General features: G+C 49.3%; 1 protein-coding gene across 8 annotated transcripts in view; it reads right to left on the reverse strand.

Annotated features, from left to right (window-relative positions):
• The window catches only part of LOC101069694 (voltage-dependent R-type calcium channel subunit alpha-1E-like), a 33,744-nt gene that overhangs the window by 3,604 nt on the left and 12,372 nt on the right, over nucleotides 1-17,768 (reverse strand). For 4 of the 8 annotated variants that reach the window (XM_029830975.1, XM_029830971.1, XM_029830977.1 and 1 more), the window contains 40 exons: nucleotides 15,378-15,481; nucleotides 15,066-15,224; nucleotides 13,389-13,579; nucleotides 13,212-13,315; nucleotides 13,018-13,133; nucleotides 12,119-12,157; nucleotides 11,546-11,626; nucleotides 11,258-11,467; nucleotides 11,060-11,172; nucleotides 10,800-10,912; nucleotides 10,592-10,723; nucleotides 10,360-10,429; nucleotides 9,851-9,968; nucleotides 9,587-9,654; nucleotides 9,443-9,510; nucleotides 6,917-7,672; nucleotides 6,371-6,639; nucleotides 6,170-6,299; nucleotides 5,970-6,099; nucleotides 5,807-5,866; nucleotides 5,590-5,696; nucleotides 5,261-5,272; nucleotides 4,612-4,708; nucleotides 4,362-4,522; nucleotides 4,127-4,264; nucleotides 3,853-4,054; nucleotides 3,619-3,783; nucleotides 3,440-3,550; nucleotides 3,280-3,360; nucleotides 3,002-3,121; nucleotides 2,848-2,913; nucleotides 2,677-2,768; nucleotides 2,418-2,592; nucleotides 2,207-2,334; nucleotides 1,861-1,957; nucleotides 1,638-1,743; nucleotides 1,465-1,572; nucleotides 1,280-1,380; nucleotides 954-1,060; nucleotides 765-864 (listed from right to left, as the gene is read on the reverse strand). In XM_029830975.1, the coding sequence (XP_029686835.1) occupies nucleotides 765-864; nucleotides 954-1,060; nucleotides 1,280-1,380; nucleotides 1,465-1,572; nucleotides 1,638-1,743; nucleotides 1,861-1,957; nucleotides 2,207-2,334; nucleotides 2,418-2,592; nucleotides 2,677-2,768; nucleotides 2,848-2,913; nucleotides 3,002-3,121; nucleotides 3,280-3,360; nucleotides 3,440-3,550; nucleotides 3,619-3,783; nucleotides 3,853-4,054; nucleotides 4,127-4,264; nucleotides 4,362-4,522; nucleotides 4,612-4,708; nucleotides 5,261-5,272; nucleotides 5,590-5,696; nucleotides 5,807-5,866; nucleotides 5,970-6,099; nucleotides 6,170-6,299; nucleotides 6,371-6,639; nucleotides 6,917-7,672; nucleotides 9,443-9,510; nucleotides 9,587-9,654; nucleotides 9,851-9,968; nucleotides 10,360-10,429; nucleotides 10,592-10,723; nucleotides 10,800-10,912; nucleotides 11,060-11,172; nucleotides 11,258-11,467; nucleotides 11,546-11,626; nucleotides 12,119-12,157; nucleotides 13,018-13,133; nucleotides 13,212-13,315; nucleotides 13,389-13,579; nucleotides 15,066-15,224; nucleotides 15,378-15,481 (5,305 nt within the window). Of the gene's footprint in view, nucleotides 1-464; nucleotides 865-953; nucleotides 1,061-1,279; nucleotides 1,381-1,464; nucleotides 1,573-1,637; nucleotides 1,744-1,860; nucleotides 1,958-2,206; nucleotides 2,335-2,417; nucleotides 2,593-2,676; nucleotides 2,769-2,847; nucleotides 2,914-3,001; nucleotides 3,122-3,279; nucleotides 3,361-3,439; nucleotides 3,551-3,618; nucleotides 3,784-3,852; nucleotides 4,055-4,126; nucleotides 4,265-4,361; nucleotides 4,523-4,611; nucleotides 4,709-5,260; nucleotides 5,273-5,589; nucleotides 5,697-5,806; nucleotides 5,867-5,969; nucleotides 6,100-6,169; nucleotides 6,300-6,370; nucleotides 6,640-6,916; nucleotides 7,673-9,442; nucleotides 9,511-9,586; nucleotides 9,655-9,850; nucleotides 9,969-10,359; nucleotides 10,430-10,591; nucleotides 10,724-10,799; nucleotides 10,913-11,059; nucleotides 11,173-11,257; nucleotides 11,468-11,545; nucleotides 11,627-12,118; nucleotides 12,158-13,017; nucleotides 13,134-13,211; nucleotides 13,316-13,388; nucleotides 13,580-15,065; nucleotides 15,225-15,377; nucleotides 15,482-17,768 lie in introns of those variants that run through there. The other 4 variants (XM_029830972.1, XM_029830978.1, XM_029830974.1 and 1 more) reach the window with 4 other exon arrangements.

Genomic DNA, 17,768 nt, shown 5'->3' on the forward strand with positions numbered 1-17,768 from the left:
TTCAAGGAGTTACAAACAGTGTTGATTGCAGGGAAGAGGAGACAAACAGAACAGGGAAAGATGAGATCCTCATTTCAATTTACATTAAGTCATGCAGGACCTTCAGAAGTACACAAACAGAGCCACACAACATCTGTCTAGGGGTCAAACACATTCCGCTACAAGAACAAAACTCATGTGTTAGCATCGTAGGGTTATTTCTTTCAACTAGCAAGCAATGGATACCAGTAATACCGGACGTCAAAGACACGAGGGGACTTTTGCCAGCTGGTCTTTGCTGTATCAACCTCAAGAGGACTAAGAGACAGAAACACAGAGAGCAGCACCGCCGTGCTCTGCAAGGCCCCGAGGAACAGCTCCGTCATCCGAACAAACGTATCGGCCCTTCAGAATTCGCATCTGAGTAGAGGTTAAGGGGGAATATCTGTGATCCAGAAGTTTCAAGCCTGAGCTTTGAGAAGCCCGTTAGGGATCACGCCATAACTCTGAAGGTAACACACACAAGTCTGGATGCATGTCAAAACACACCCTCCCATTAGCTTCTGTTTCCCAATAAGAGTGAGTTATGGTGGCTAACGGAGGCCCGGTAGAACACCAGAGCCAAGCTCATTAAAGGGTGACCTAAATGAAGTGTGTTACGCTTTAGGAGTGGTGAAATAAAATCAGCTAATCTGCCACTTGTCACGACTCGTACGATCTGTAGAGGCTGCTAAAATCTCGGGCCTGATTAACGCTTGAATTCCTGGGTCGGGCCGCCTCCTCACCAGATTCTTCTCTTGACCTGAATCGACGTCAGAGCTTATGGGCTGCAGAAATAGTTCCTGAGGCGAGATGGGGCTCAGGGCCACGAAACCACCTCTGGTCCTAAGTTGAGGGAAAAGGAAACAGATGATCATACACCAACAGCGACGTCGGCTCTGCTGTAACAGTCCGTCATATCTGCACAGACTCACAAGGCTGAGCCAGCCGTGTGGGCCATGGTTGACAGGGTTTGGGTGTTGGACAGAATGTCTTCCGGGAGTGCGGCTGCATCCAGACGCTTGAACATTAGGTTACTCTTCTGTTATAAGAGAATCAAATGAAGGTGAAAGTTGAATCGTTTCAACATGACAAGCAGGAGGTCTGTCTCCCTCTTGTGGCACGAGTGGGTATTACAACAGCGGCAGCTTCCGTCTCAAACTGAGGCACAGCTTTTGCTAAAACACAGTGAAAGCTTCCCTTTTTCCTTTCAATGGGAAAAAGGGAAGGGATATACTGAGGAGTAGGCTGCAGAGCTGACCTGAGCTTCAAGCTGCTGCCGCAGTTTTTTAGCTTTGCTCTGTTTGAAGTAATCCATGATCATCATGGAGGCGTAGATCTTCCCAACCGTCATGTCCGTATCTGCGAGAACACGCGCACCACTGTTAGAATTAATTTTCTCAGAATTTCACATGGAATTTTCCCAACAGAGCCAGCGGGTCAGACCTTTGTTGATTGGTACCAGAAGGTCCAAGGTCTTCTGGGGCAGGTATGGCCAAATTATACTGATTTCTTTCTGTAGTTCAGAATCCAGACCAATGCGGTCTTCACCACCTGTGACAAACATCTAAAGTAAGAAGCAAGTTTAAACGTTTTACACATTTCAAACAGCGGCTGACCTCGAGCTATTTTGATGTCCAAAGCTGTGCGGATGAGGGACATCAGAGTGGAGGTGAAGTGGACGGTCATGTCCTCGTCCACAGGCATGTTCATCAACACCAACCTCTGATCACAGAAAGCAATCATTCATGCAGCACAAGGATTTCAATTACAATTACCATCCTAATCTTTCTACTTGAGTGTTTGTTCACACATTCATGCAGCTACAATATCATCCAATACCTTATAAGCGATTTTAGCCGGACATTTCTTTCCCAGGCCCAGGGGTGGAGACATGTGTGTTAACATCTCATACATGGCCGTGTAGTGGATACGACCGCTTTAGAGGCCAGAGAGGGATGAAGAGTGTGGGAGGGTGAGCACAGAAGAACAGCATGAGAAGAACTTCGTGAAAAGCAACATAAACTCAAGTTTCCCTTTTAAAAAAGGACTCAGTGTGTGATAGTTAAGTGGTAAACTTGAACAAATGCGTCCGCGTGTATGACAGCCTTTGAGGGCCCCCTGCTGGATGAATCCGGTCACAGCAGGGACTCAACCTTCAGGTAGGAAGAGAGTGTTCAGAGCTCACCATGCCAGACGGTCATACTCTCCCCAGATGCGAACAAACTCGTCCAGGTGATGGGGACCCAGAATTGAGGAGTCTCGGGTCAGATACTCAAAGTTGTCCATGATCACAGCCACAAACAGGTTGAGCATCTGAATCAGAGACATGAGAAGCACAGTTGTGCGGCAGACTGACAAATATACAAGAGCAAAGGTCATTTTCTTTTGTTCCTGACCAGAAAGGAGCTTAAGAAGATGAACGAGACAAAGTAGCAGTAAGCAAAGTCAGTGCCGCAGCCTCCCTCGTGGTCCGGAGACAAGGTGAGGGGAGCGATGGAGGGGTCCGGCTCGCACTCCTGACCCGACAGACATGAAAGCATAATCTCCTGCCAGGACTCTCCCGTGGCACTCCTGGTCGTTCAGACACGGACAATCACATGGCTGACATCCACACGGGGGAATAAAAGAGTCTAGATGATGCTTTGATAATCCCACCTGAAGAGAAGCATCAGCGCGCTGAAAAACGTCTTAAAGTTGTTGTGCTGATTGATGTGACTCTCGTCATCCAGCTTGATGTTCCCAAACACCTGCAGAAAACAAGCAGGTTCCCTTAAATGTGACCCTTTTTCAGAACTCCATTCATCTCCGCCTGGTTTAGGTGCTCACCTGCATTCCAATGATGGCGAATATGAAGAAAAGCATGGCGATCAGGAGGCAGACATAAGGAAGAGCCTGCAGGAGAAGAAAGCAACAATAAAACTCACCATGGAAATAGGAAATAGGTTTTATTTGAGAGGCTCAAAAGGAGGAGAGAGGAGACCTTGAAGGACTGCACAAAGGTCCACAGCAGGATGCGGATGGTGTAGCCCTGCCGCAGCAGCTTGATCAACCTGGCTGTTCGGAAAAGCTTCAGGAAACTCATGTTGATGGTGTTCACCGACTGGGAAGGAGGGGCAGACAGAAGAGAGATGGGATGTTAAAGACAGATGGAGAACATCTTCGCATGGCTTTAGTTGCGTGTGGAGGCAGCCACGGCAACACAAACACGCCTTTGTTTTTCCTTTCACTTTGGGTCACGGCGCCTTGGCAGCCGCTCACCTGTAAATCCACGATTATCTCGCTGATGCTGCCAAGAACAGTGATGAAATCGAAGATATTCCAAGTGTCTCGAAAGTAGTTCTGTAGGTGTGAAAGCAAAAACATGGAATCGTTTATCGGAGACGGACCGCCGAAATCAGGCGACGCGTTTGATACTCCCCACGAGGCCGAACGCCAGGATCTTCAGGATGCACTCCAAGGAGAAGAGGACCGTGAAGGCCGTGTTCAGGTGTTTCAGGACGGTGTCGTACGCCGTCGGTGCTGAATAGTACTGAAGCGCGAGACGACAGCGTCACCATCCGCGGCTGGCGGCGTCATTTAGAGGTCAGTGATCTTTACCTTCATCATGAGGACCACCGTGTTGAGAGCGATCATGACGAGCACCGTGTACTCGAAGGAGGGCGACGCCACGAAGTGCCACAGCCTGTACTGGAGGGTTTGTCTGTTTTGGGGCATGTAGCGCGTCATGGGTTTGGCGCTGATGGTGAAGTCGATGCAAGCCCTCTGGTGGAGAGAAAGAGAGGTTGGTGATCTTTACCCATCGGACCGCGCTCGTGATGAACAGCTCCGCACCTCGTTCTTCTCCAGACTGCACTCGTGGATCATCTTGTCGCCCTGCTCCTGGAACGTGATGATGATCAACGCCACGAAGATGTTGACGAAAAAGAAGGGGAAGACCACGAAATACACCACGTAGAAAGCGGACATCTCCATCCGGTTCCCTCGACTCGGGCCCATGTCCTCCTCCGTGACGTCGGTGGAGTGCTGCAGGACCCTGGCGGGAGACAGGAGTCGGGTCAAAACGGGCTGAGGTGATCCACAGCGGAGGATCAGGGACGACGCTCACTGAGGCCACCCCTCTCCCGTGGAGATGGTGAAGAGGGTGAGGAGAGCCCAGCCCACGTTGTCATAGTGAAACTCGTGTCTCCGCCACTCCCTCCTCTTCACCTCCTTCTTGTCTCTGGTGTAGTCAATGTAGAAGCCTCTGAGGGACACAAGAGCCGTATCGCACCGTTTTTAAAATCGAAACTGTTTATCGTTATTATTTGTGTCTTGTATCTGCTTGGCCCGGGGGGACTCACTGGCATTCCTTCTCTGACTTCATGGAGCCGTCGGTGCAGTAGAAGAACTTCCCCTTGAAGAGCTGCACGGCGATGACGGCAAAGATGAACATGAAGAGCTGGTACACGATGAGGATGTTGAAGACGTTCTTTAAAGACGTGACCACGCAGTCGAAAACCGCCTGTAGAGACGACAGATGAGGAGCAAAGCTGTCAGAAAAGGATCGAAAAAGCCAGATATCAAACACAAGCCAGGAGAGTCTGAGGGCACCTTGAGCTTAGGAAGCCTCTTGATGGTTTTAAGAGGCCGTAGAACTCTCAGAACTCTGAGAGACTTGATTGTCTTGATGTCTCGACCTTTGTTGTTTCTGTGGACGTTAAGACGCAGTTAGACAGTTGCACGTGCAAACAAAATCACTTTCACAGACAACACGGACGGGGTTAAAACAGTGAGGAAGGGAAACTTAAAGTATAAATGTGAACAAAACACAAATAGTGCGGCGCCCAGCAGGTGAGATAAAATGAGGATAACACACCTGTATACATGTACAGGAAGTTGGTGGCGGGAAAACAGACGGCAAAAAGTGATGTGTCCCTTTTATAAGAGCACAGGACACACTATGGTGGCTCTTAAGGGACAAAATTGCATTTTCCATCGCAGAGGTTGTTGGGGTCGATAAATCAGAACTAAAATTTAAAAAGTTAAAAATGTTAATACATATTCTGAAGATTTAGTGTCCTTTGTTTATCAAAGATCACCTGTTGGGCGTCCTTTTGGTGACACTTTTTTTTTTTTTTTTTTACACACACACACACACACACAACAAAAGCAGAATAACACCGGACACACAAAGTGGAGAAAAAAGAAATGAAGAAAACCTATGGGAGACATTTACACCGAGTGTGGCTGAAATTTTTACCCCATCACATTCCTGGAAAGCCCCAACAGTGACAAAATCCACAGGAACAACAGAGAAAAGAAGCGGCGGCATAAAGAGAAACACACAGTGAGATAACAGCTATATTCACAACAGAGAAATTAACAGAGACTACAGTCCTCCGTGGGGCAACACGCTCCATAGAGGATCTTTGTCGGCCTCAGTCATGACAGTCGCATGAGCCGTTCCTGTCGGGCGGCTGCAGGAGCTGCCTGCAGTGAAGGTCTTCGCTAACAATACTGCATGTTGGGAAAACAAGTTGCTGCAATGACTCAGCGTTAGTCACCAGCGAGCGACTTCTCGTGACTCACGTTAGAGCGAAGGCAATCAGAGCTCCCACCACCACGATGAAATCCAGGAGGTTCCACATGTCTCGGAAATAGGAGCCGTCGTGAAGAATGAGACCCTGGTCGATCATCTGGAGGGGGCAAACAAGCGCCCACACATTCAATGCACGTCCGAGTCCACGGGTCCCTGAACTCACCTGGGTTAGGTCAAACTCTTTACGGAAGTTTTAAAGTCACGCACCTTGATGATCATTTCAAAGGTGAACACTCCAGTGAAGACATAATCAAAATAGCGCAGGACCTGGAGAACAGGAAGAGATGTTAAAAATAGTTCTTCACGGGATCTCACAGATTTTATTGGATGAACAGGGGAAGATTATCCTTGTTTTTTATTCAAATCTCACCTTGTTTCTGTCTGAGTTGGTACACACGGGGTCCTCGGCAGCCAGGGCGATGCTGCTCGCCACGATCACCAGCAGGATGGTCATCTCAAAGTAGCGCATGGTGACAATGTAGTGACAAATCCTCCTGATTCTGCAGACGCACACGCAAAAGAGGATGCGACAACTGAGCGTTGGAACGAAACATGGTGGGAGCATCTTACGGGTTGGAGGCCTTGAAGATGAACATGCTGTCTGGAGCTGGAGCCACGCGCTTGGGAGGGGTGCAGGGTTCCTCCTCTTCGGTGTCCTCCTCCTTTTCAGGGTCGTACGCCTCCAGCTCATTTGTGTTCACTGAAACACAATGAGGGCCTGTGATGCTGATGCAAGGCGACCGCGCACGTGCCGAGAGGCCGTGATGCTACCTGACATGGGCGCCAGCTCCAGCAGGGGCTGGGTGGTCATTTCAATGGCGACGCCGCCCTCCTGGTTGGACGCGTGCCGTTTGATGGAGACTTTGCTGCTCTCGGACTCCAGAGCCCTCATGTTGAACTCTGTGGCCTCTAATGCGGGCTCCACGGGGATGCTTTGGGAAGAGGGGTCATGAGCGCTGCCATCCTGCTCAGACCAGGTACAGTCCAGCAGCGGATCACACTGGGGGGGCTCAGGAATGTCAGCGCCCGGGATGGATATCCTGGAAAAGAGATATACAGTAGCAACTCATACGCTGAGCAGATACATGTGTTAAAAGCTCTCAGCTCTTGCGTAACAGCGCTCCTAATGGAGGCACCATTCAGGTGGGCACTTTAGCAGGAAAGGACAATGAGAAGAAGCGGTTGGATGGCTAAAAGGTGCTGTAGCCTCACTCTACTAATCACTCTGCCAATATCCTCTTAACTTTGTTGAAACCAGTGAAGAAGAAGTGTTATTCAGCAAAAGGGACCTTTTTGAGGGAAACCCTGATAACTCACCTGCTACAGTCCTCTCCGACTTCTGCGTATGGATTGGCGATGCAGGTTCCGCAGTCGTCCTGGGCTTCCTCGCCCTCCAGTTTCTCTCTCTCCTCTCTTTCTTCCTTCTCTTCTCTCTCGTCCAGCACTCTCTTCTCCTGGCTGAGTGACCTTCTCATTTGCTGCACCTCCTGGGGCGTCTGGGCAAAGTCCAGGCTCTTTGCTTCAGGCCGTGCTTCGCGGTGCCGGTGGCGTCTGTGGCGCGCCCCCTCCTCCGGGCCTTGGTTGGGTCTGAATTTACGGGCGATCCTGTGTCGCCCCCCCCCACCGGTGGTCCGGTGGTTCACTCCCGATTTCTCTTCACCCAGATTGACGAGGGGCTCGGCCTCCGGGGGCTCCGGGATGGGGATGGAGATGGACATCGGTGGTTCGGGGAGGGGCATTCCCACGGACATTGGCGACTCGGGCAAATGAGCCGGACTGGCCCCTGGAGACAGGGTGGTAGCGTGGTGTGTGGCGCTTGGAGTTTCAGCGGTGTCCTCTGTGGGACTTGCAAACAGCTCTTCTCTGCTCGCCATCTGGCGTCGTTTGCGCAGCTGGTTGGCCCTCTGCTCCCACACCGACATGTTGACCTTCCGCCTCCTCTCACGCCGGTTAGCGAAGGTGCTGGGGCCCCTGAGGGGTGGCTCGTCCGGGGGTGCCTCTTGCTCATCTGGAAAGGTTGGCCGGCCTCGGTGGATCGCCCGTTTCCTGTACAGGTAGGGTCTTCTCCTCCCACTGAGGACCACAACAAACTCCACTCAGGTGAGGGCAGCAACAATCTCAGAGTTGTAAAGGGTAATCAAGGGGGTCAACTTAGATTAAAAACCACCAAAACATAAAATAACGTCCAGGACGATTTTAGAGTTGCAAGGAAAAGAAGGAAATAAAACTTTTCTGTGAATTAAAACGCATCCAAGCATCCAACAACTGAAAACAACTAAAGATACCTGAGAGGAGGAGGAGGAGGGTCCAAACCAACAAAAAAAGAGAGAAAAACAAAAACCACCACAACAAAGAAAAGTAAGGTGCAGGGTTTCCGAACCAATAGCATAACATTCAGAAACATTCTCAGTAGCTGTGTTGAAAAACCACTCCAGTGAGACATTCTCTGAGGGAGATACATACAGTCATACTTACTGATGTTCAGACTCTTGTTGTCCGTGTGATCAATGAGTGATGATTTGAAAACAAGACATTAGTGTTTTACAACGTACACAGAACATCTGCTGTGACAAAGCACAAGATATGAAAATGCAGGTAAATATTATCCCCCACTTCCTCCAGATACTTTGGTCGATGTCGCCTAACAGTCATAGAAACGGGACGGTGTGATGGGCCCACATCAAGATCCACGGCCACGAGGTGCAACACATACAGGACTAACATTCAAATATGTGACGAGTAAATGATACATTCAGGGTCGACATTCAGGAGCGATTACAGGTCAATATATAGTGTCTGTTGGGATGCAATCGGTCTCTAGGCGCTTTATAGGAACCCAGAAGAAACCGTGTGCGGCACCAGGCTCGTATGGGGGGGGACCCTCTTGCTGATGGAAAACTGGATAAAGGAGGGGGGGCACCAGGGAGTTTGTGGCCTCAGGGAAAAACCAGCTCATCTCAGCTCGTCCGTCTTAGCTTTAGGATGCGAAGCTTCCTTGTTTAAGGAGGAACCTTCTGTTCCTGATTCACACTGCAGAAAACCTCATTGTTCCGAACATGCGAGATGAGCTGGGCGGGTCAGTGATTCCAGGTCACCTCCAAGGTGAAACCACGCACATTGAGTTACCTTCCTAAGAACCGAAGCTTGCAAGGTGAGAGGAAAAATAGCGTCCAGAAAATAAAATAAGTCCGGTTCTTTCTGAATCCAACGCTGATTCCAAACACCTTGTTAAATGTGTTAATGTAAGCTTAGCAGGATCATATTAAACCTGTTCACCTATAGGGGCTTCAGGACCAGGTCTATCCAGTATAAAGTTCAAGTGCTACAGCACTGCTGTGGCCAGTCAAATCCTGATACGCTCCAAAAGAGGCCTTCTCCCATCAGAGTGATGAATGGAGATATTCCCTCTGCAGACCTTCTGCTCTCTGCATGGCTTACTGGATCATTAGAGAGCTACCAGGTCGGCACGAGGAGCAGGAAATGAGAGAGACAGAAGTCTCGGGCCGTCATAATAACAGGACAACGGCGACTGGGTGATTATAGTTTCAGGAGAGCTGCAGCGTCCGTCTGCGAGGGGTCGTGCTTATGTCATCGATGCCTTGGTGAGACAGAGACGTGCCCTCCCAACAGTCACCACGCAGCTGAAGGAACATGTTCTCAGGGAGGCCGTGTGTGGAAATATTCTTAGTATTCAACCTTCCTCTATTTGACCTCCGCTGTAGCTCGTCACATCTGCATTTGTCACAATGAGATCTGATCTGAGAAACAGTCACGATTACTGAAGAACCTTCTAGACGTCTCATCCTAGAACATTGTGTTGCCGTGTGCTGGATCTGAACTTACTCGGATATCAGGCCATCCCTGCCTCTGGCATATCTCTGGTTAAAGAATTCCTCTTCCTCCTCTTCGTCCTGATGGAAACATAAACAACACTAAATGAACAGGTATCAAACGCCAGACCTGGTTCTGAAATCAGTACAGACGCACCTTTGTCAGTTCTTGTGCATTGGCCAGATTATCCACGGCGATGGCCAAGAAGACGTTCAGCAGCGTGTCTGTCGTCAGTCGGTTCAGAACAAACACACCAAGCTGACCTTCAGGCATCCGGCTAAATATCTATAACACTGTCAAACAACTTGATTCTAAAAAACCCCCGTTTTTACACTGAGGTTGGAATCATTTCTGAACTACATATTGAATATCTGAACATTGATGCACCGATTTTAAACCCCTCGGCGCTCAAAAGGATACAGTTTCCAAACAGGGTCAGCACTATGAAGTATATCGACGACCACATGCCGTACTGGACCCCGCCCTGGGAGCGAATCCCATCATACATCACCTCGTTCCAGTCCTCGCCCGTCAAGATCTGCAGGAGACCGCGCGCAACGTGTCGCGGGGCCGTTATTTTCATCGTGCTCGATTAAAGCGAACATTTGCCAAAAGCCATCTGAGGATATGTCGCCAAAAAGCGGCAGCGGCATCTGGAATTATGGCGAAAACGCCGTTTCGCAGAGCCGCTGGTCGTGGAGCAGAGCGGATGCGGATTTGCTCACATTTCACTCGTCTGATATTCATGTGCACATATGTGTGCGAGGATGTGTGGGACGATAACAGAGGCGGTATGGGGCGGGGGGGTGGAGAGCGAGTGAGCAGAGTTGTTTAATCTGCGCCTGGGGTGAGATGTATCCCAGGGTGCAATGTGTCATGTAGAGCAGGCAGAAGGAGGGGGGGGGGGGGTGAATCTGTGGGAGCCAAACCTGAAACACTGTCATGATGGCAGCTGGAAAAGTGTCAAAGTTGGTGGGAGTGTAATCTTCAAAGATGAACCTAGAGGGAAGACAGGGTCAGATGTGACCATGGAGGAATGAGAAGAGGAGGACGCAGAGCTATTTACATCCCCGCATCTCATTTTCGTCTCCGTTTCAAAACCGCAGCGAGATCAGATGTTTGGACGAGAGGACGCGTGGACGTCTGGGTGTCTGTACTCACCGTCCACCGAAAAGCTGCATCCCCAACAGGGCGAAGACCACGGTGAAGAGGAAGAGGAGGAACAGAAGGCTGATGATGGACTTCATGGAGCTCATGAGAGACACGACCAGGTTCCTGAGAGAGGCCCAGTATCTGGAAAGAGGAAACCAGATCAGCACAGAGACAGCCGACCGTACGAGACGCCCTTCCCCGTGTAACCCGAACTCACTTGGTGATCTTGAAGATTCTGAGAAGTCTCAGCGCCCTCAGAACGCTGATCCCAAACGATATGCCAGGCCTGAAGAAACCCCAGACCACCTCAAAGATGCTCCCAACAATGACCTACAAACAAGCCAAACAAGCTAAACTCCACGAAACCTGAGGACGTTACTGTCATTAAAGAACCTGGGATTAAAGACCAAGAGCAGTGAAGCAGCTTCGCTCATGGGATGTCCGTAGCGATCTTTGATCTTTGAAGGAGGTCCTTACCCCACAGTCAAAGCAGTTGAAGGAAGAGTGGAAATAGAGGCGAAACCCCAGGCCGTAGATCTTCAAAAACATCTCAGCCAGAAACAAACCCAGGAACACAAACTCTGCATAGTCTGAAGGAGAGGACGACAGAGTTAAACCGGTGGCGATGGTCACGACGTGAGCGAGAGCACCCGAGGAATCAACCGGAAAACCCACACAGGAAGATGGTCAGCCAGCCGGGCTGGTTGTGGTGGACGATGGCCACGCAGATGGTGTTGAGGGCAACCAGACTGAGCACCATCAGGTAGAAGGTGTCTGTCTTCACCATGCGGCGGATGGAGATCCGTAACATGCGCTCTTTGCGCCGCAGGTAGGCGGCGGGGCCACGGCGCCCGCTGCGGAAGTTCATTCTGGATCGGGACATGCCTGGGACGGGCAGGACGGGAGGAAGGTTGAAGGCAGAAGAGGGAAAAGACATGAAAATGTAAAATGCTCTGGACTCACTGGCTGTAGACGTGTCGGTGAACTTCTCGTTGCCTGGCGCTCCTCTCCGGGCGCCAGTCTTCTTGCTCGCCCTCTTCAGCACTGAAAAGGATCCACAAAGACTTCATCACCAGCTGCCTCTATGAGGGGACGTATTCAACAGAGCTGCTGCTCCTAATGTTGGATTTATTTCTCCAGTTTCTGCAGTTTGATTTCATGCAGACTAAAGAAAAATCAGTATAATGACGACGCAATAGCAACATAATAATAAAAACAACAATCATCAGCATCATAAAATGTGTTAGAAGTATGATTTGTTGATCATCTCACATAATGAGCTGCATAAAATAAGATTCCCTTCACCAATGAACTTGCAAAACCAGCATTGCTGCTGTTGCTATGGTTACCTGCAGCCTTCAAACTGTACAGCGCATGTAGAGGTGTTTACAGTGTTGACAAGAACAGGATCTCCATGTACAGGTGAGGAAAACACTCATCCGCTGAGGCGGAGTATTTGCTATAATTAAGGCATATTGAAACTGATCCTGGTTATGGGATGTAGACGTGTGTCAGACGGGTGTGATCTTAACTTACAGCCAGAGTTTTTATTCTCCTCTGCGAGCATGACCTCCTCTGTAAAACAACAAGTTGGAAATATACAGTCAGAGCTCGGATTAGGATGTCTGCTAACAGTTACAGGAACTGGTGCCAAACTCTCTGAAGTGTGTGTGTGTGTGTGTGTGTGTGTGTGTGTGTGTGTGTGTGTGTGTGTGTGTGTGGGGCCAATGTGACCTTCTTCATGGAAAAAGCTCTTATTCTCTCTTATATTTTTCCAATCTCGCTCTCTACCCACACTCACCTACAACCATGCAAACAGACACTGCATCTCTCTCTCTCTCTCTCTCTCTCTCTTACACACACACACACACATACACAATTTAAGGTAGTGATTCAGTATCACCCCTTCTCTCTTTCTGCTTGCGTGGGAGAGTAGCAATGTCGATTGCTATTACAGCACACTGTGGATGTGCGTGTGTGTGTGTGTGTGTGTGTGTGTGTGTGCGTGTGTGTGTGCTACTTCACAGATCTCTTCAGCATGTTCCCACAAATTATGTGATATATGTCAGCGGCAGAATGAAAGTAGCTACATTTCATTTTCCAAAAGGACCAAATACTTCTGTACGACATGAGTAGTTGTCTCGTTTACCAACCAAAGGTGCGAAACATTAGAAAAGAACTCTTTACTAGGCAAGAGGCAGGAATATAACCGTCCCATCAGAGGACGCACAGAACACTCACTCACACTCCCAGAGTCCCAACCAGACATGATGTGTAAGACTCTTAGAGGAAGTGGAGCGTCCACTCTACGAACCCAGAACCTTCCGCGCGACACAGCTGGTGCCTTTGCTTCTTAACAGTTGAACCAAGCCCCCATTAAGAGGGTGTGGAAGTGTGAGTTGTGAGGACTCAGGTGTGTGTCTGCTGCCCAGTACCTGCCCTGTCTATCCAGGCTCGGTAGCCGTTCAGCTCTCGCTCCACCTGCTGCTGGCGCCGAAGCTTCATGAAGGCCCGCCGGTTCTCCACCCGCTCTCTCTCCTTAGCGAATTCTCTGAAGACGGGAGCGTTAAAATCTGACATCAAGAGAACGCAGCTCAAAGACGGAAGCGTAAAAGAGGGTGGCACTCACCCCGACAGGACACCCAGCACCAGGTTTAGCACGAAGAAGGAGCCGATAATGATGAGCGGGATGAAGTACATCCAGTTCCAGGTGGTACCCAAGGCATCGTTGGTCTGAAAACACCACATTTCATCACTACAACCCGGCTGGGACGGTTGGATTGAGCAGGACTAAGCGGCCGCTCACGTTGTAGAGCACAGCCGTCCATCCCTCCATGGTGATGCACTGGAAGACGGTGAGGACGGCAAACAGGATGTTGTCGAACTGCGTGATGCCGTCGTTGGGCCCGATCCAGGTGTCTTTGCATTCGTACTTCTCAGGACACTTCCTCACTCCGCAGGCAAAGGCCAACTCTGACGAGTCCACCGTCTCGTTGTCTACAGCAGGAGAGGACACACAGGAACTCATCGAGTCTAATAAAACTATTTTAATAATTTTATTTCAAGTACAAACTCCGACAATAACATGTGGTCACTGAAGCTGTCCTAAACTGATCTTCTTATCTTCTTATCACCACATTTGATGCGTGTTTACGATCCTCTTAAATACATCCCATGTTTCAGAAACAAGAGGAATTATTAGAATCCAGCCCGTCCCCGTCATTTAAAAGATGCCGTCAGACAAACAGAGTTCATTCCAGCTGAAGCCGCTAAGCTAATGCGCCGTTAGCGTTATTGTCTGTGTAGTTACCAACGTTATTTTTTCAGACAGCTTCAGTCTGTGATCGATTTCTCTGGCGTTCTAATTTTCCGCTGCGTTGTTTCCTCTGTTTAATTGCTTGTGAACTTGTTGACTAAGGACCAAATTAGCAGTTAACTGCCATCTAATCAAAGTTGCAGCTTCTCCTACATGTAAAAATCGAACCTCCTGATGTGCACCTTCCTCCCGCGTGATGTTTAGCTGGTGGCACCTGTTTTGGCCTTTTTCAACCATTCTAAAACTAGGATACGCTGCGGCGCAGCGGCCTTAAAGGGAGTAAGAGGAGCTGGTGCTCTTAGCCGTGACTGAAATCATCTGGGACACACCTTCCGCCCACATCACAGCGGCGTCGGGCTGCGTTGGAGATGCAGCCGCGCTCACAAAAGCACGGAGAAAAACTGCCTTTATGTTTAGTCTTCAATGCTGTCTGGTCTTTGTCTTCCAGGAAAATACATCTTAAATTTGCACAGATATTTCAGATATTTCAGTCCAGCAGTGCGAGGGATTCTGACATTGGATATTTACTTTTCTTACCTGCTTAAATTGTGTAGCTGTAGGAAATTATGGGATTAAAAATAACCACTTTCCTCGGTGCATCTTTTTGCTTTTTAGTCCACTGCAGCCTTTTCTTGTACAGTGACAGTAAATACGGGTGTGAGGCAACAGAGTGGATGTTGACTAATTATGCAGCAGCAGAATAACAACAATAATAATGTCCCCGTCCCCCCCCCTTCCCTGTGTTTTCCCGTTCTCCCAGGTGCAGCACGGTACCTGAGTGGCGCATTAACGGGGAGGAGAGGAGGCGTCCCTCTCCTCCACATGACAGCAGCATCAGCAGCAGATGTTGTTTCTCATCAGTTCAGCTGTGCTGTTTGAACCCGAAGGTCTCCGGACGCCCTCGTCTCCTGGTGGTTCGGTCCGGTGGACCTCATTCTGAACCCCCTAATTCAACCGTTAGCTGGGGCTAATTTGGGTTACTAAGTAAATAATCATTTCTTTTGGAATGTTTGGGTTTGGTTTCCTTTCTGATACGTTACTGGTCAAGATTAATTAATTACTGTTCAGTGGGGGAACTAAGTCAACCTTGAACCCGGTGCCAGAAAGGGTGATCAGGTCACAAGTGCTCTGACGGTTTGGGCAGGATTGTGTGTGGCGTTGGTTTACCCTGGATGTCGTCAGACGGCAGGCAGGTTTGATGAAGCTTCCCGCTGTAGAACTCCAGGCCGATGATGGCAAACATGAGGATGGCGAAGAACAAAAGGAGGCCGATCTGAAGCAGCGGGATCATGGCCTTCATGATGGACTTCAGCACAATCTGCAGGCCTTGAAAGATACAACGAGATGAGCGCCGTTGGTTCGTCTGTGTTTGAAGCGGTTGTATTTTTCTACCTAATTAAAACTGTCTTTAAAATCTGCCAGAGGAACAATCACAAGTGATCTGCAGCAGCTTTATGGAGGATTCAGAAACAGACTCACTGGGGATCCCAGAGACCAGCTTGAGGGGTCTCAGCACTCGCACGGCCCTCAGGGTCCGAAGGTCAACTGGGATGTTCATATGAGCGCCGGCGGTGGCCAAGATCCTGATAACACAAGCACACATTTGATTCAGCGCCCCGTGTGACCGAGTTCATTTTATCCGAGGCGAGACACACGTCATTATTTCCCCTTTATTTTTAATGCAGCAGTTTAACTAATCGCTATGACGACGACCTGAAAAGGACAGACAGATCTGGGCTAATACTGAAAATGCAACAGGGACACATAAAAACCATCCATCCAGCGGCTCAGTTTGGTGCCAAGACTCCCTTTCCGGTGAGACAGATGTGTTGTATTGTGCACTTTGTCAAATCTAATTTTAAAAAGTAAGAGACCGACGACAAAAGGATGGATCTCAAGGATGGATCTCAAGGACAGTGCCAGCTATGAGTCACTTGGGAGTAAAAGAGCCTTAACATCACACCGCTGCAGCAGCAGCCGGACGCCACCCTACTGAAGATCCAGTTAGTGCTGCAGACTTTTAATAGAGACAAAGAACAAGCAGCCCCACACACCTGCCAGGCAACTCTACTCACGTCTGCCCACGCACACGCTGATATCCCTCCACCTACACGCAAACACTGGAAAAGAGCAGCGGCGGCGAACCGGCACGCCGCGGAATCATCGCAGAATCAGAGCTGACAGCTGCTAACTCGGCTTCACGTGTGGCCTCGTCATTAGCGGTTTCGCCTGGTTTGTTGGGAGGAAAACTTCCATCTTCCACCTTCTAATCTTTCGTGCTACACAAATAAATGGGAAATATAGGGGTGTTTGCATATGTGTGTGTGTGTGTGTGTGTGTGAGAGCGGGAAACATGGAAGAAGCTCAAGTGGAAGCCCACGCAGAATCGCTCCTGTAAGCAGTGGGAGGAGGAGAGGCTGAATGAAGGAGTGAATGAGCGAGGCCACGCTGTCCTCCCCTCAGTGTTCATGCTAACTCACGTGCACGCACGACTGTCGCGGGGTCAGGCGGTCAGTAACGGGCACTTTAAACCAAACGTCCAACAAACCTCTGGTTTTAAACCAGTCTGACGTCTCCTCCCAGTCCAGAGCACCGACCAGTTGGTCACGAGGAGCTGAGACACGCGATGTTCCTGAAGGCATCTTAGCTGAAGATCAGCTGACTTTACCTGCTGCCCGAATAAGGAGTCACAGTTCCAACAAATGAGGCAGAAAAAGGGACCCTTCATCAGCAGCTTTTAAGCAAATCTCTTTCTTTTTAGCAACACTCGACCATTTTATAAAAATGAATGGTTCCAGTGAAACAGGTCATTTGTTCAAATGTGCAAAAAGAAGTGTCCTATTTCGTCATGATTTGCAGTAATTCCCCTACACGGAAATCTGCTGTTAAACCGCGCGTTGCCACGGTGACACGACTGTCAGCAACACTTTGAATGGCCTAAACGACCTCGTATCTGACCGTAACCCACTAGGTCCCTCAACAACATCCAAAATATTGCCGCCATTGCCTCATCCTGCACGTTTTACTTGACTTAAAGGGTTCTTTTGGATTTTTAATTGAAACGCTGTTGCAGGGAATTGTAGCAAAACGGACTCTGGAGAGGCTGAGATCATTACACGTGCAGAATGCAGCGTCTCCCACACACCTCCACCTACACCGAGAACACACACACACACACACAACCTGCAGTAATCAGCAGCATCACGTTGCTCACCATTTCACACTGCTCTGCATATGGTAATGGGCAGTTGACTCAACACAGCGCATCAACAAATTAATGGCCTTGAATTAAATTTGATGCTGCCATTACCTGCATGTAGGCCCAAATGGGCTTTTATCCGCTGCTGGTCGGGGAAGCTGGCTGCATGTTTTCCCACAACCCACCTGGGACTGGGGGCTGTTGTTTGTTCTGGAGGGGGTGTGGATGAGTCCTTCCACTGGACACATTATCATAAAGCAATACGTTTAAATAGTGCCCCAATATACAGGCCTTCACAGCACCATCCGGCTCCCTGCAGGTGAGTTATCGGTGTTTTCACCCTTAAAATCCACTGGTTTACGACCTTGCACCACTGAGGACGCCGTGCTTGCATTGATTCGATGTGGCGCGCACGTGCACGTGCAAACAATCGCTGAGATTGATGAAATTAACATTAAAAGCTACAGATGCAAACTGCTTTGGTGTGGAAGAGCAGAAACACAAGAATGGCTCGTGCGTGCGCACGCGCATGTGCGTGTGTGTGTTTCTATCTTTGTAGCAGATGGATAATGAATCACTCTCAACTCCCACCCAGTCATATTATTCATCCTGTCTAAAGAGCATCAATTTTAGAGTGTCGCTCTGTGAGAGGAGCAGGAAAATGTGGCATC

This window comes from Takifugu rubripes, chromosome 22 (assembly GCF_901000725.2).
Source record: "Takifugu rubripes chromosome 22, fTakRub1.2, whole genome shotgun sequence".
NCBI lineage: Eukaryota > Metazoa > Chordata > Actinopteri > Tetraodontiformes > Tetraodontidae > Takifugu > Takifugu rubripes.